Below are 17,578 nucleotides of genomic sequence, written 5' to 3' on the forward strand. Positions count from 1 at the left end.
TCTCACTTGCACCAGGTTAGCTTATGACCGAAATGCTATACATTACCTGCTTATTTCATAAGTGAAATTAATATAAACATCTAAATATAAAAATAATATACGCTGTAATCTCACCAGAAAGTCTCCTGTAATGACCAGCGCCTTTTTACTGCATGAGTCGCCAGTAATTCCCATATCACTTTTTGTAAAACTGTACTCACTTGTACTTTCCAAAAGACACCTTAGTAAATAGAAGACTTAAATTAGCATAAACCTTTATTTTATTTTTTTTAAACGATATTTTATTAGTGGCTTATGTAATATTTGAACATACATATTGAAAATTCATTACATATTCAAAAAGAAAGTCGCTCACAGGCAACAAAGGATTGTATGTTTACAATATCATACAGATACAATGAGCCTTTGTAATAACCTTAAAAGATATATTATCATATACAATACAATGCAGTCTTACCAAAAACATAAGTAGAAAAACAGTAATTTATAATATCACCTTAAAACATGGTATAGATGTCAGATATTCAAATATGCTACCAATAGAATGGAGAGAATTGTCTTTAAGGCTACAAACCCACTTGACGTATTTGCTGCGTGAATCAGTCTTAAAAATTAGCAGGCAAAACGCAGGTTGGCTTTATACAATTGTTCTGCGTTAAAATACACAATTGCGTATTTTTGAAGCGTGAAGCTACATGCGTTTTTCGCACAGGTTGTTAACAACTGATGCTTTGCTAACAACAAGCTTCACGCTTCAAAAATACGCAATTGCGTATTTTAACGCAGAACAATTGTATAAAGCCAACCTGCGTTTTGCCTGCTTATTTTTAAGACTGATTCACGCAGCAAATACGTCAAGTGGGTTTGTACCCTAACAGAGAAAGGGAAAAGCTTAAGATATTTGGAGTGCTCCTAGAGTTCCCTTTTGGACGGCCATGCAATACCAATCAGTGTCCTTAAATTGATTAATGACAGAGTCTCTCTCTTCTATAGTAAAATCATGAATTAGAAATTGTGTCCATTTGGACATAAATGTTTTTGTTGATTTTTCTTTGGTGCACAATACATCCAAAAGTTCCCAATGAAAGATCTCCTTCAGAGCGGAGATTACCTCAGAAATGTCTGGTAGAGTATCCAGTATCCAGTGTCTTAATAAACATTTCAGGGAAACTAATAGAGTTAAATGAATTCCTTTAGAAGTAAGTAATTTAGGAGAGGGAGTAGTAGAGTCTATATCAATAAAATAAAAAAGATAACAAAGAGGGAGAAGTGGTATGGCATGGCCCCAAGTGGACAAAAGATAGAGCCGCACAGAGTCCCAAAATTCCTGCACTCGCGCGCAGGCCCGGGCACAATGAAACAAGTCTGCTTTAGGAAGTGAACATTTCGGCAACTGTTTATGTGAGAATTGTGGGAGTTGGAAAAAGGAATATTAAAGGCATATATAGCCTTGTGGATAAAGCGGAAATGTATTTCACGTAGAACCACATTAGGAGTGGCAGAATGCACTAGTTGAGATCCTCTCAATATTTGTTGGGTCAGATCCTCTGAAAAAATGACGGAGGACCATTTTTTGAAAAAAATTTGTCTAGATAAATTCTTTTGAGAGCGTGATCTAAGTTCTCCATATGTATGTGATAAAGAATTATGAACCGGTGGTGTTGGGAATAGATTATCAAATTCTATATCACTTTCTGCTTCTGCTATGTCCCGCACTCTGGAAGTAAGAAATTCAATTATAGAATCGTATTGAGGTAAATTAAATGACGACAATTTGAATCGTGTTCTGACGATATCCCATGATAAGAAAGTGTTGGAATTAGTATCCAGCAGATCCCCAACAGAAGAAACATGTGCACTCTGCCACTCTGAGTAGTCCAATTTGTCTGAGTCAGGTGGGTAAATTGGTGAATGCCACAGAGGAAATCTTTTCGATAGGCAAAAGGGTAAACCATATAATTTTCGTAGTTCTGGTAATTTAGCATGTAGCAGGGTGGGTAAAAGCCAAGGTGCTGCTAAAGCTTTCTCAATTAAAATATTGGAGAAATATGACGTGTCCATAATCCAATCTTTAGCATGGCGAAAGAGAGCAGCTAAATTATATAATCTAATATCTGGGCATTGAGCGCCACCTTTAGAAGTAGGGAGACAGAGAGTGGAATAGGCAATACGAGGTCTCTTTGATTGCCAAATAAATTTAGTGAAATATGATTGGAGTAGGGAAACGTCAGAATGTTTGAGTAAAAGGGGTATTGTTTGCATTGGATATAACAGTTTTCCAAAACACATCATTTTGATTAAGTGGGTACGTCCTAGAATTGACAATGGTAGATATTCCCATCTCTGGAGATCTTGTTTTATTCTCTTAATTATAGGGCGATAGTTCAGGGAATATAGTGAGGAGGGAGTTCTGCCAATCTGGATTCCAAGATAAGTAATATAGGATTTAGCAATGGAGACCCCCGCAGGACCCGAAGTAGACCTCTTATGTCGAGTTAGGTAAAGAAGTTGACTTTTATGTATATTGATTCTATACCCAGAGAAGGAACCAAAAAATTTTAAGGCATCTAATACTGCTGGAACATGTAGATCTGGGTTATCTAAATATATTAAAGTATTATCAGCAAAGCATGTAACTTTGATGATTTGGGAACCAACCCGTATGCCTGAGAAAAAGTCAGAAGAAATAAGATACCTAGCAAGAGGCTCCATCGCCAAATTGAACAATAGAGGGGATAGGGGGCAACCCTGTCTGGCACCTTTTTGTAAGGGAAAGCTATCTGAAAGGAAACCTGCGGTATGAATTCTAGCTTTCGGAGATGTGTATATTGTGGAAATAAAATCTTTGAATTGACCTGTGATACCAAATTTTGTTAAGGTCATGTCCAGCCACTCCCAGCTGATATTATTAAAAGCCTTTTCGGCGTCAATTGCCAACAGACCTGGAGAGTGGCTGGAACGACCCCCAGATTGGACACCAGACTGGGCCGCTAGTACCGTTCTTATATTAGTGACACCAGAACGTCCTTTTATAAAGCCAACTTGATGGCTGCCTATTAGTGATGGTAGGATGTCTGCCAATCTATTGGTCATAATCTTTGCCAACAATCTATTGGTCATAATCTTTGCCAACAATTTTATTAAAGAGATTGGCCTGTACGAATTAGGAAGCATAAACCTTTAGTAAGAGGCAGGTTAGAATATGCACTAGAAATGTTGAAAACATTTTTTGTTTATCATATTAAGTACTGTATTTAAATAAATTTGCAATTGCTAGTCATATTATAGATTTACCTGGAACCAAAGTTCAGCTTGTGTAAGCGAATCCTTTACCATAATAAAAAATTTTTTTTTTTTTAGCTTTACAATTATTTTTACATCAATGTACACATCTGGCTGGAAGGCTGCTGTCCCATCTATACTGAAAAGCATAGTAAGTGCACAAAACCATGTAAAAAAAATTGCATGCAGTGGTATACGTCAGAAAGTACATTCTGCAAAAAAATGTCATATCCTCTGCAGGCAGCAATGAAGTGGTATATACAGTGAGTTATTAGTCTCAGGAACAACGCATTTCAGGATATGTACTCTTTTCTCAAGCTAAAAGAGACATGCTAGCGCAAGTACAGGTTGTCAGTTATAAAAGCGCCAGATTAATGCTTTGCTGGAAAATGGAGCCCATGAATAGTTTAACAAAACTCTATGGGAGACATGTATCAACGGGCGTACAGGGTTTTTTCGGCTGAAAGTGCCGATTTGCGCATTATTTTATGCGCAAATGGCCGATTTGCGAATAAAATATTTGCAAATCAGCACTTTCCGCCAGGTACGCCGGGGGGGGGGGGGGGGGGCGGGGAGGGGGTGTGAAGGGGGCGGAACGGAGGGCGCAAACTCAGAGTCCGCGCGATTCACCATCCGTTTCGCAAAAAGATACGCCAAAAACTTACTCCAGTCCTCAGCTGGCGTAGGTTTTAGGCTGTGCGCACCGACGCGCACAGGATTTATGTTGAGGCAGTCCGCCTCTACATAAATCTCTGTAGCACCGGAGATGTGGGGACATTTATAAGTCCGGCGTAAAAAACGCCGGACTTAATAAATGTCCCCCTATGTCTTTCCATAGAGATAGTATAGACATTATGCAATGTGAATATACACTGCTGTGTGTACTTCCAATTTAGTCTGGTCTGTTCTGTTATTGAACTTTTTGGTCTTTTCTGTATATTTTAATAACAAAGAATAAAGAGAGTATTTTATTGGGAACTAGCCTCATATACTGTATGTATTGGTGCAGAGGCATCAATGTCTTTTGAGGTATACTGGACAATTTATTTATTGTTTAGAAATATAAAATCATATGTGAGTGTCAAGGTGGAATTAAAGTGTAATAATTGTAATATAATAGCGGTATGGCTCACATAGGTAAGTATAAGAAAGGGAAAGTGTGTATGGAAAACTAGGTAAGTTGGGAGTGATACATAGTACTATTGATGGAAGAAAAAACAACACAATTATGGGACAAAGTTGTGTATTATTATCAACATAGACAGCAATGATGACAAGCATAGCAGAAGGCAGCAAGTTGAAAAAGAGAAGTGTAAAATACATCTGTATGCATAAAAATAAATATGTGGAATAAAGATATACAGTAACTAATAGTACATTACATATTAATTTCAAAAGCTTCATTGAGGCCACCAGGGGACAGTGGCATCACTAGGCAGTTTTATCCGGGGCTCATGCCAGGAATAAAATGCCTGCTGCCCCAGATCTCTTCTGCCCCGGTCTTGCGAGCCAGATGCGGCTCTTTTGATGGCCCCATCTGGATCGCAGATCGCCGCTGCTGCCCGTCTGCCTCACCTACTGCCTGCCCGTAGCGCTCGGACGCGCTCCTGCAATCCAAGGAGACACCATGCTCCCGGTGTCCCCTGATTGGATTGGAGGAGCAACGGTGGGTAGTGGGTGAAGCTGCCGCTACTGCAGTTGCGGCGACCATCTCGGTGGAGGTGAAGAGACAGGGGAGAGAAGCGGGGAGGGCAGGGGACAGAATCACGGGGGAGAGAAGCAGGGGGAGAGAAGCAGGGGAGAGAAGCACGGGGGGGAGAAGCACGGGGGGGAGAAGCACGGGGGAGAGAGGCAGGGGGAGAAGCATGGGGGAGAGAAGCACGGGGGAGTAGCTCGGGGGAGAGAAGCAGGGGGGAGAGAAGCAGGGGGGAGAAAAGCAGGGGGGAGAAAAGCATGGGGGAGAAGCATGGTGGAGAGAAGAATGGGGGAGAGAAGAATGAGGGAGAGAAGCATGGGGGAGAGAAGCATGGGGGAGAAGCACAGGGGGAGAGAAACGGGAGAGAAGCAAGGGGGAAAAGCATGGGGGAGGCAGGGGAGAAGCAGGGGCAAGCAGGGGTGGAGGCAGGGGAGAAGCACAGGGGGAGAAGCACAGGGGAAGAGAAACGGGAGAGAAGCAGGGGGAAAAGCATGGGGGAGGCAGGGCAGAAGCAGGGGCAAGCAGGGGTGGAGGCAGGGGAGAAGCACAGGGGGAGGCAGGGGAGAAGCACAGGGGGAGGCAGGGGAGAGAAGCATGGGGGAGGCAGGGGAGAAGCACAGGGGAGAGAAGCACAGGGGAAGTGAATGGTGCTCTCTTGATGCATAAAATAGTATGTGTGGGGGATCAGGTGGGATAATGTGTGTGGGGGTCAAGTCAGGTGTGGGTCAAATGGGATACTGTATGTGTGTGGGGGTCAGGTGGGGTAGTGTGTGGGTGGAGGAGGTCAGGTGGGGTAGTGTGTGTGGGTGGAGGGGGTCAGGTGGGGTAGTGTGTGTGTGTGTGTGGAGGGGGTCAGGTGGGGTAGTGTGTGTGGGTGGAGGGGTCAGGTGGGGGAGTGTGTGTGGAGAGCGATCAGGTTGATTGCAGGCAGGAGGGGAACTTTATTACTATGGTATGTACAGCAGGTGCATTATTACTATATAGGAGGCACAGCAGAGGGGGCATTATTACTATATGGAGGGTACAGCAGGGGGCATTATTACTATATGGAGTGTACAGCAGGGAGCATTATTACTATGGGGGTGCACAGCAGGGCTTTATTATTCCTATGGGAGCACAGCAGGAGGCATTATTACTATATAAGGGTACACAGCAGGGGGACATGCTATGGGGCACAACACTGGACATTATTACTATTTGGGGGCACAGCAGAGTATCCTACATAAAGGGGGCAACACACCTACCTACTCACTGACACCAGGTAGCGGAATTAATACTTTATGGAAGCCAATAGGAGGGGAAAAGGGAAGGAAATTGAAGGAAAAGTGTTGAGCCTAAAATGTTTGTCTGGCAGGCTCTGAAGAGATGAATTGCAACTGAAAGAAATCATCATGGTGGTCTGGGCAGGATGGAGAGGAAAAGGGAAAGAGAACATCTCAGATCAAAGAAGACGTCACCTGTGAGTCACTGAATGAGGTTTTTGCATTTTGTAGAATGTTATCTGGTAGAAGTTCCCCGAGGTAGAAAAGGTTAGGAAACACTGGCCTAGAGGATAGAAGTTAGGGCAGACCTCCCAAGGGCTGTGTGTACAGAGAGAGCTGTGAAGGAGCAGCCTGTGTCTGCTTGTGTCTGCTTAGTCGCAGTTATTATGAGTGGCGGCAATAGAGCTGGGCTATTAGAGCGATCATTGGGTCGGGCGCCGACCGCGCACCGCTATGTGTAATAGCGGTGCGTGGCCGGCGACTAACGATATACATTACCCATCCACGTTCCAGGGCTTCTCCTGCCGTCCGCTTCTCCCGGGGTCCCGTGCGCGCTCTAGCTTCACAGCAGCCTGTCAGCTGATAGGCCGCTCAGCCAATCACAGGCCGCAGCGGTCCCGGCCTGTGATTGGCTGAGCGGTCTACCAGCTGACAGGACGCTGTGAAGCTAGAGCGCGCACGGGACCCCGGGAGAAGCGGACGGCAGGAGCAGCCCTGGAACGTGGATGGGTAATGTATGCCAGTTTAGCAAGGGCTGCAAGGACATCGGCAGCGATGTCCTTGCAGCTCTTGTCAAACGATTATCGGACCGTGTAATAAAGCCAGTAAACGAGCACCGATCTAGCAGATCGGCGCTCTTTTACAGGTATTTTCGGGCCCTGCTCGGCCCGTGTAATACCACCCTTAGGTTTAAGCATCTCGGGCATAGCCAAGGTTTTTGAAATGGAATGTCCAATAAGCTTATATAGGTTTGACATGTGTTGACATAATTTTGGCTATATGGTGTATATTTAAATGTTTCATTGTCATGTACAGTAGGTTGTTGGAACTAGTTTGCAAAGTAGATTTGCCTTACTTACCTTAAATCATTCTCTTCTACAATCTGCATGTCACTTGAAAGAATGTTACAGGAATACCCTATATTCACAGCAGTCTCTGTGGGAGAAAAAAATAAATACAGTTCTACCATGTATTTCGGAATTTGAAGTGTTATAATCAACATAGCATGTTAGTACTAGCTATAATCCTCAAATTAATTGATTAATTAATTCAATGACTGGGGTCTGACTGCAACAAGCATGTTAAAAAGAATCTGTTAGCTGTTTACACTGTTAGTTGGCTTTTATAAAACATGCCTTTTATACTTCCATCTGTGCTTCCAGGATGTAGAGAAATGCTTTTATTGTCTAACAGAAGTCAAAGAGACTTTTCCAAGCCCCTAGATAGCTACAAGCTGGAATGTCTCCTCTCCTCCCTCCCTGCTTCAGTGACACCTGGAAACTGAGTCCCAAGCAGGGTCAGGTACAGTAGAGGGGAGTAAAGGTGCCTTTACACAGAGAGATTTATCTGACAGATTTTTTTAAGCCAAAGCCAGGAACAAACTATAAACAGAGAACAGGTCATAAAATAAAGACTCAGATTTCTCCTCTTTTCAAATCCATTTCTGCTGTTAGCTTAAAAAAATCTGGCACCCTAAGGCTATGTTCACACAACGTCAAAAAAAGAGAAAATGAGTCCACTTTTGCTAATTAAAGAGACTGTCTCAGGGAGGAAGTAGGCCCCGGTCTCAGGCCTACTTCCTCCCTGAGACCGGGGCCTCAATTACAGAGCTGCGGCCAGCGGAGGTGTGCATTGAGTGACAGCAGGGGCAGGCATCAGCGGCAGCGCAGGGGGTCAGGGCGGGTTCTCTGCTGTAATTAAGGCCCCGGTCTAAGGGAGGAAGTAGGCCGCGGGGGGAATAGTGATTCCGAATGCTGCTCCAGGATCAGGTGAACGACAGTGTAGGGGTGTCATCGGCGACGACGGTGATGAGGATAGCCCTAATACTACTTCCCCATCATGGCTTATCAGGATATTAATTTGTTTGTGTGGGGCAAATTAATGTCCCGATAAGCCCCGCCTCGGACAAGCCCCACCCCCTGCTCCGGGTGGTGTACTCTGGGCTGTACATCAATCAGTAATACTGGGGCCATCACCCACCTCTGCTGACAGCCTGCCCCGAGCCTCAGCCTGTCCTGCACAGCAAACCCCTCAGCCTCCACTACTTCCTGCTCAGTGGGGATGCAGTGCTGCCGGCTCCACACTGAGGTAGGAGTGGGAAGCTGGGGGTCTGTGGGTACACTGCACCTGCTGCCTCCCTAACATAGCAGAGACTTATGGGGATAACATGTATAATCCATGTGCACACTGTTATCTGCTATGAGTGCCCCCTAACCAAAACAGCCCTGCCCTACACTATATATACCAGCCCTGTCCTACACTACATACACCAGCCCTGCCCTACACTACATATACCAGCCCTGCCCTACACTACATATACCAGCCCTCCCCTACACTACATATACCAGCCCTGCCCTACACTACATATACCAGCCCTGCCCTACACTACATATACCAGCCCTGCCTTACACTACATATACTAGCCCTGCCCTACACTATATATACCAGCCCTGCCCTACACTACATATAACAGCCCTGCCCTACACTACATATACCAGCCCTGCCCTACACTACATATACCAGCCCTGCCCTACACTACATATACCAGCCCTGCCCTACTGTACATATACCAGCCCTGCCCTACACTACATATACCAGCCCTGCCCTACACTACATTTACCAGCCCTGCCCTACACTACATATACCAGCCCTGCCCTACAATACATATACCAGCCCTGCCCTACACTACATATACCAGCCCTGCCCTACAATACATATACCAGCCCTGCCCTACGCTACATATACCAGCCCTGCCCTACGCTACATATACCAGCCCTGCCCTACACTACATATAACAGCTCTGCCCTACACTACGTATAACAGCCCTGTCCTACACTACATATACCGGCCCTGCCCTACCCTACACATACCGGCACTGCCCTACACTACATATACCAGCCCTGCCCTACACTACATATACCAGCCCTGCCCTACACTACATATACCAGCCCTGCCCTACACTACATATACCAGCCCTGCCCTACACTACGTATAACAGTGGGTTAGGGGGATGAATAACACGGGTGGGTACTCTGGCAGAATGTAAATGATCTGTACATAATGTGTAGAATTAACTCTTTCTGCCAGTTAGAGGTCACCCAGCTTTCCCAGATCGCCCATCTTCCATCACCTGATACTCCACCAGCAACCCGCTGATTCATAGTAGAGCTAGCTGTGTGCACTGAGGGAGATGAGGGAGAGGGAGGCCACGCCCACTTTGTTTCAGCCAGAAGAAAAAATCATTTATTTGTTTGAGCCGAACAACTGGGGATATCTCAGCAACCGCACAAGATATCCACACAAGTTAGGGCTCTTTTTAAAGGGTATCATGTGGGTTTTTTATTTGAGGAATTTCATTTTTTGGTCACTTAACCTCTTAAGGACCCATGACGTACCGGCACGTCATGGATCACTGTCACTTAAGGACCCATGACGTGCCGGTACGTCATCCCTTTAAACGGGCGCCGCGGCCGGCCGGGTCCCGATCGGGGGAGATAGCCTGCTATAATACATAGCAGGCCATCTCTCCCTGTCGGCATGGAGGGTTGTTAACCCCCCCCATGCCGACGATCGCCGCTATTGGCTGATAAGCCCATAGCGGCGATCGGAACCTTTCCGGGCCATCGGTGGCCCGATGACCCGGAAAAAAATGGCGGTCGGTGCTGTCCGAGGACGGCACCGACCGCCATTACTGTAAAAAGTAATGGTGGTCACGGTACCACCGTCCCGATCGCCGTGAACGGCCGGCCAGCCGGCCGGCCGTTCACGGCGATCAAAGTCCCCACAAGTAATAAATACCTGCTCCGGACCCCTCAGCTAGGTAGCTGAGGGGTCCGGAGCAGGTATTTGTACATTACTCACCTGTCCCGGGGTCCTGATCGGCGTCTTCCGGGTTCCCGGCGTCCTCTTCATCTTCGGCTTCTTCCGTGAGTCCCGATCGGCTGTTTCCGGCTCCAGCGTCGTCTATTTTCGTATTTTTCCGGCTCCAGCGTCGTCTATTTTCGGATCTTGCGCTCTGCTGCCCCCTAGCGGCTGATAAGTGTAATACACGTATCAGCCACTACAGGGATGTTCAGAATGTAGTAAAAAAAAAAAAATTTTTCCCAATTTTTTTTTTTTCTATTTTCCGCACCCTATCGCCGCTGAGTGTTGATCAGCATCGCACGAAAGTGCGCTGCTAATCAGCAACTCCTCCTTTTTGGCGTAGGGTGTTTTTTTTTTATATCCTACTGCCACGGTCTGCTTATAAGTGCCGAACATAAGTGCGGCATTCATCAGCAACACCATTTTTGGCGTAGGTTTTTTTTGTATACTTACTGTAAAAAACACGTAAAAAAACACTACATTACACCACACTACATTGAATAAAGTTTTACACTACACCACTACATACCCCATATACCAATCCCCATATAAAGATGGCCCCCAGGGTGTTTTCGGTGTCGGACGCATACATTATTATTGCCTCCGACACCGAAACAGCCAGTGAGGATGAATTGGGGGGATCCTTCTTTCCTCCATTCATCCTCATCCTCCTCATCATCCAGTGACGTGTCTGGGAGTAGCGTAGCGTACGCTGCCCCCCAGACACGTCTTTTCCGCCAGTACCGTCCCAATAAGAGATGACGGTATGGCGTGAAATTCTACAAACTCTGTGAGAGTACCTCAGGGTACACTTACAGATTTAGGGTACGTGCACACTGCGGAATGGCGAAGGATAACCCTTCGTGCATTCCGCAGCTGGCACCCGCCGGCGGACTGATGCAGGGGCGCGTCTCCGCCTGTGTCATAGACTCTATCCTATGCATGGGCGGATTCCATTATCCGTCATTCCATCAACACGTTGGACGCAGAGCGGAATCCGCCCGTGCATAGAATGGAGTCTATGACACGGACGGAGACGTGCGCCTGCATCAGTCCGCCGGCGGGTGCCAACTGCGGAATGCACAAAGGGTTATCCTTCGCGATTCCGCAGTGTGCACGTACCCTTAGAGTGTATGAAGGAAGGGACACCCGAATCCAGCCGCCAGATGCCCCCCCCCCCATCCTCGGAGTTAGTGGGGAGATCGTCCGGGAACTGATCTTCCCACTGCTGGATAAAGGTCACCACCACCCGTACGGGGATAACTTTTATACCAGCACCCCCTCTTCTGGTCCCTCGCTGCCTGAGCTACTGTAGCTTGCGGCACGATCCGAACATATCAGAAATAGTAATAGCGCCCTAATATTTAGCAGCCATGGAGCGGACCCAGCGCTTCTGGATATGAAGGACCCCGTATCGCACCAGGACAACATTTTCCAGGTGACGTCCCCCACACTGGAGAACAGGAGACCCCAGAAGAAGTGCAGAGTGTGGGGTAACAGGGGGATCAGGAAGGACACCATTTACCAGTGTGACACCTGTCCTGATCCCCCCGGCCTCTGCATACTGGATCGCTCCAAGGCGCACTACACGTCATTGGGGTTCTACATTATCTAAATTCTGTCCCTTATTCCTATTTCAGGGGTCACGTTGATCCAGGGATTATTCTGATCGCCATTATGGAGTCGGGAAGGAATTTTTCCCCTGTGATGAGGCTACTGTCGTCTGCCTCACGAGGGGTTTTTGCCTTCCTCTGGATCAACACAGGTTGAATTTGATGGACACCTGTCATTTTCAACCTTATAAACTAATAATTGGCCTAATACCCCCAAATAAATTAGAATTGTCCCTTTTCCCCAGCTAAGTAGGTATGGCTGCCATTCCCATTAGAGGAGGCCATGATGCAATTACAAAGCCTCTGTGCGGCCAGGACAGTAGAAACCCCCCACAAGTGACCCCATTCTGGAAACTACACCCCATAAGGAATCTAACAAGTGGGGCAGCGGGTATATGGCCCCCTGGTGACGGCCACATTTGGGACGTGAAAATGAAAAAAATGGTATTTTTTATTTTCACGGCACATGTCCTACACATGTGCCCATCACTAGTGGGGTCCATATGCTCACTGCACCCCTTTTTAGATTCCTTATGGGGTGTAGTTTCCAGAATGGGGTCACTTGTCGGGGGTTTCTACTGTTCTGGCAGCACAGGAGCTTTGTAATTGCGACATGGCCTCCATCCCCCATTCCAGCCTCTAAATGGCGCTCTGTCCTTTTGGTGACTTGCCCTGTGCCCATATGGCAAATTATGTCCACATGTGGGGTATTTTCGTACTCAGGGGAAACTACCCTACACGTTTTGTGTTCATTTTCTTTTTTAACCCCTTGTGGAAATGGAAAAAAATCAAGGCTAGACCAACATTTAGTGTAATTTTTTTAAAATTTTTACTCTAAATCATTGATCTTGTCTTGATTTTTTCATTTTCACAAGGGGTTAAAAGATAAAAAAAAAACACAATGTGTAGAGCAATTTCCCCTGAGTACGGAAATACCCCACATGTGGACATAAAGCGCCATGCGGGTGCAGGGTAAGCCTCCAAAGGGAAGGTGCGCCATTTGGTTTTTGAAGGCTGGATTTGGATGGAATGGATTTCGAGGGGCCATGTTGCATTCAAAAGGCCCCTGTGTTGCCAAGACAGTTAAACCCCCCACAAGTGACCCTATTATGGAAACTACACCCCTCAAGGAATGTAACAAGGGGTGTAGTCAGCATATGGACCCCACTGGTGACGGGCACAAATGTGGAACAATGTGGCGTGAAAATGAAATATTAAATTTTTGACACTATAATGTTGGTCTAGCCTTGAATTTATCATTTTCACAAGGGGTTAAAAGAGAAAAAAACACACAAAATGTGTAGAGCAATTTCCCCCGAGTCCGTAAATACCCCACGTGTGGACATAAAGCGCCATGTGGGTGCAGGGCAAGCCTCCCAAGGGAAGGAGCGCCATTTGGATTTTAGAGGTTGGATTTGGCTAGAATGGATGATGAACGCCATGTCGCATTTACAGAGCCCTTGTGCTGCCAAAACACTGTAAACCCCCCACAAGTGACCCCATTCTGGAAACTACACCCCTCAAGGAATCTAACAAGGGGTGCAGTGAGGATATGGACCCCTGGATGACGGGCACATTTGTGCCATGAAAGTGAAAAAATGAAAATTTTCACTTTCACGTCACATTTTTCCACATTTGTGCCCGTCACCAGTGGGGTCCATATGCTCACTGCACCCCTTGTTAGATTCCTTGAGGGGTGTAGTTTCCAGAATGGGGTCACTTGTGGGGGGTTTCCAGTGTCTTGGCAGCACGAGGGCTCTGTAAATGCGACATGGCCCTTGAAATCCATTCCAGTGAAATCCAGCTTCCAAAAGCCAATTGGCGCTCCTTCCCTTTGGAGGCTCGTCCTGCGCCCGCTTGGCACTTTATGTCCACATGTGGGGTATTTCCGTACTCGGGAGAAACTGTGCTACATGTTTTGTGTTTTTTTTTTCCTTTTATCCCTTTGTGAAAATGAAAAATTGAAGGCTAGAACAACATTTTAGTGTAAAAAATACTTTAGTCTTTTTTCAAGCCATATTGTTTGGAAAATCTGTGAAGCACCTGTGGGGTCCAGATGCTCACCGCACCCCTTGTTACATTCCTTGAGGGGTGTAGTTTTCTAAATGGTGTCCCTTTAGGGGTGTTTTTTAGGTTTTGGCACCCCAGAGCCTCTGCCAACCTGAAGTGGTACAGTCAAAAATGACCAAAAATAACGGAGCCATTGAAATTCACTAGGCGCTCCCTTATATCTGAGGCTTGTGGTTGCGTCAAATAGCGCAATAGGGCCACATATGGGGTATTTCTATAAACTGCAGAAATGGGGCAATCAATATTGGGGTGCATTTCTCTGGTAATAGGTTTATAATTATGAAAAATATTGGATTACAATAAAATCTCTGCACAGAAAATTAAAATTTTCAAATTTCTTACACACTTAGCTTTTATTTCTGTGACTCCCCTAAAGGGTTAAAAAACTTTCTGGATGTGCTTTTGCAGAGTTTAGGGGGTGCAGTTTCTGAAATGGGGTGCTTCGTGAGGCTTTCTAACACACAGTCCCCTCAAATACACTTTAAACCTGAACAGTTCCCTAAAAATATCTGATTTTGAAATTTTACTGAAAATTTGGAAATTTGCTGCTAATGTTTTAAGCTTCCTATTGTCTAAAAAAAATGAAATATAGTTTAATAAATGCCGCCAACATAAAGTAGACATGTTGCTAATGCTATTTAATATATAATTTATGTGGTATAACCATTTTCTGTATAAGCAGAAAAGTTTTAAAGTTGGAAAAATGCATTTTTTCACAATTTTTCACGCTATTTTGGGTTTTTTCATAAAGATTCGTTATAAGTATCGACTCCAATTTACAAGAAATGTGAAGTACAATATGTCACGAGAAAACAATCTCAGAATCAGCCGGATAGGTAAAAGCATCCCGAAGTTATTAATGAATAAAGTGACACTGGTCAAATTCATAAAATTTGCTCCGGTCCTTAAGGCCATTTCAGGCCCGGTCCTTAAGGGGTTAAATTATAGTTGCGCTTTAACTTTCCATAAGTAAAAACATATTAAAAAATACTTTTGGCTGGACTTCTTCTTTAAGACTAACCTGTGACGTGTCAGTTTTAGTAAATTTCATCCTATAAATTTGTGGAGTTGCATTTTTCTAGATTGCAAGATTATCAACGACAATGTAAAGAACATAAAACTGAACTGTCATGATAATATTGTCAGTATTAATGCCTAGAATACCTTGCTTATCTCCGGTGAGCATCCAAATTTTCATATTTCCCTCTCTCAAAAGCTTAATTGTTTCTGGAACACCATGCTGTAGTTTGTCTTCAATTGCTGTGGCTCCAAGCAGCTTAAAAGAAATGAATCATCAAAAAATATTATTAATGTCAGCTTTCATTATATGGTTATATTTACACAAAATTACATCTGTTTTTATGGTGTTTTCATACCTTGGTCAGATATATTTATTTTTATCTTATGTAACAATTCTTCATAAGTTGGATATAAAACTATGCTACATAAGATAGAAAAGAAAAAAACGCCAAAACCTGAATATATCTGGCAAAATAAATGCCTTGAGGATCTTTTATCTTTGTTGGGCTATGCTCACACGTCAAAAATAGAGAAAAGGAGGCTGCTTTTGCAAATTAAAATAACGTAATTTTTTGCCACGATTTAAGTCACTGCAATGACAATGCATTAAAGTCAATGGAAAGACGGAAGTCCAATGCACACAAAATGCACGTCAAAATAATGTTCATGTTAATTATTTTCAGACATCTTTTGCAAACAGCGGATGTTTTTGTTAGTTGTTCACACACAGTTTTTCTTTTGTCACCGTTCTTTCTCTGTTTTTACTATTAAATTCAATGGACTTTTCAATAAAGCCACACCCAACGGCCAATTAGTAGTATATTGTACCAACAGCTGTCATTGCAAGGGAAGGACAGAAAGCTAAATGATGTCCGTTATTTTAGCCTCAAAATGACGGATGTCATTTTAAACGAAGCTGAAAAAACGTGTGAACATAGCCATAGATATATTTATTTATTTTTATGTTACGAAACATAGTTTAAATATGCACACTCTTAAACTAATCCTTTGTTTAAGTACAGTACCCTTTGCATTTATGACAGTATTTAGTCTTTTCGGGTAGGAGCATGGCACATCTAGACTTGGCCATCTTTGCCCACTCTTCCTTGCAAAAGCTCTCCAGATTTGTCAGATTGCAATAGCATCAGCTCTTCAGGTCAATCCTCATATTCTTAAAAGGATTCCGGTCTGGGTTCTGGCTGGACCATTCCAAAATATGGAACTTGTTTTGGTGAAGACATTCTTCTCGAGGGATGCTTTGGGTCAATGTCAGGCTAAAAGGTGAAATTTCTCTTTACCGTCAGCTTTTTAGCAGAGGCCTGAAGGTTTTGTGCCAAAATTGACAAAAATTTTAAATCGTTCATAATTCCCTCTACCTTAACTAAAGCCTAAAGCTGCAGAAAAACATCCCCAGTGCATAGTGCTGACTCCCCAATGCTTCACTGTGGGTAGGTGTTTTTTTGGTGATGACCAGCGTTGACTTTGCGTCAAGCACCTTGGTCTCATCAGACCATAAAATGTATTCCCACATGCTTTTGGCAGACTTGATGTAAGTGTTGGCAAAACATAGCAGGGATTGGATGTTTTTCTTTGTAAGAAAAGTCTTCCGTCTTGCCTCCCATCTTCCAGCCCAGACATATGAAAAATACTGGAGATTGTGGTCACATCCAGTGCACAACTAGTACTTGCCAGAAATTTCTGCAGTTCCTTTAATGTTGCTATAGGCATTTTGGAAGCCACCTGTACCAATTTTCTTCTGTCTTTTCATCCATTATTGAGGGATGTCCAGTTCATGGTAATATCATTGCCAATCTGAGCCTGGCTATGGCCAGAACACATACTATGTCAATATCCTGTGGACACTATATGTACAACACAAATAGGGAAATACAGTGGTGCCTTGGATTACGAGCATAATTCGTTCCGGGACCGCGCTTCAAATCCATTTTTAAACCAAAACAAATTTTCCCTAAAGAAATCATAGAAATGCAGACAATTGGTTCCACACCCCAAAAATAAATATTTATTATCCTGAATAACATGTAAAACAAATGAAACAAACATTCAGAAACAGCAGAATATGTGATATTATAAGTTACTGTACAGTAATGGAGAGGATGGGAAACACAAGGGCTGACAGAGACTGCAGGGAGCATGAAGAAATGAGCAGTGTAGATGTGGGCACAGTATAGCAGCTCTCTCTGTCCGGGGAGAGAGGGGTTACAGCTATGGAGAGATCACCTCCACAGTCCTGACCCCTGATGTAAGCCCCAGCCTGAAGTAGATCTGCTATGATTTGGGAGGTGAGGGAGACTTCCTGGGTCAGAGTACAGAGCTGTAGACCCCGCTATGCAGACCATGCCCCTCCCCCACTCGCCCTCCCACCCAGTACAGGGAGCTCTTAAACCAAAGCAATGCTCTTAAACCAAGTCACAATTTTGAAAAACTGTGAGTTCTTAAACCAAAATGCTCTAAAACCAATTTACTCCTAAACCAAGGTACCACTGTATAAGATTATAAGGAGATCCAGTGCTAAGGTTCAGATTCCTGAC

The 17,578-nt window shown here is 44.5% G+C and overlaps 1 protein-coding gene across 9 annotated transcripts in view; it reads right to left on the minus strand.

Moving 5' to 3' along the window:
* LOC138785982 (phospholipid-transporting ATPase IK-like) overlaps positions 1-17,578 on the minus strand; it is a 344,961-nt gene that overhangs the window by 82,285 nt on the left and 245,098 nt on the right. For all 9 annotated transcript variants that reach the window (XM_069962531.1, XM_069962533.1, XM_069962532.1 and 6 more), the window contains 3 exons: positions 15,171-15,282; positions 7,320-7,395; positions 115-220 (listed from right to left, as the gene is read on the minus strand). In XM_069962531.1, coding sequence (XP_069818632.1) covers positions 115-220; positions 7,320-7,395; positions 15,171-15,282 — 294 coding nt within the window. The remainder of the gene's footprint in view (positions 1-114; positions 221-7,319; positions 7,396-15,170; positions 15,283-17,578) is intronic.

The sequence above is a fragment of the Dendropsophus ebraccatus genome, chromosome 3 (assembly GCF_027789765.1).
Source record: "Dendropsophus ebraccatus isolate aDenEbr1 chromosome 3, aDenEbr1.pat, whole genome shotgun sequence".
Classification (NCBI taxonomy): Eukaryota; Metazoa; Chordata; class Amphibia; order Anura; family Hylidae; genus Dendropsophus; species Dendropsophus ebraccatus.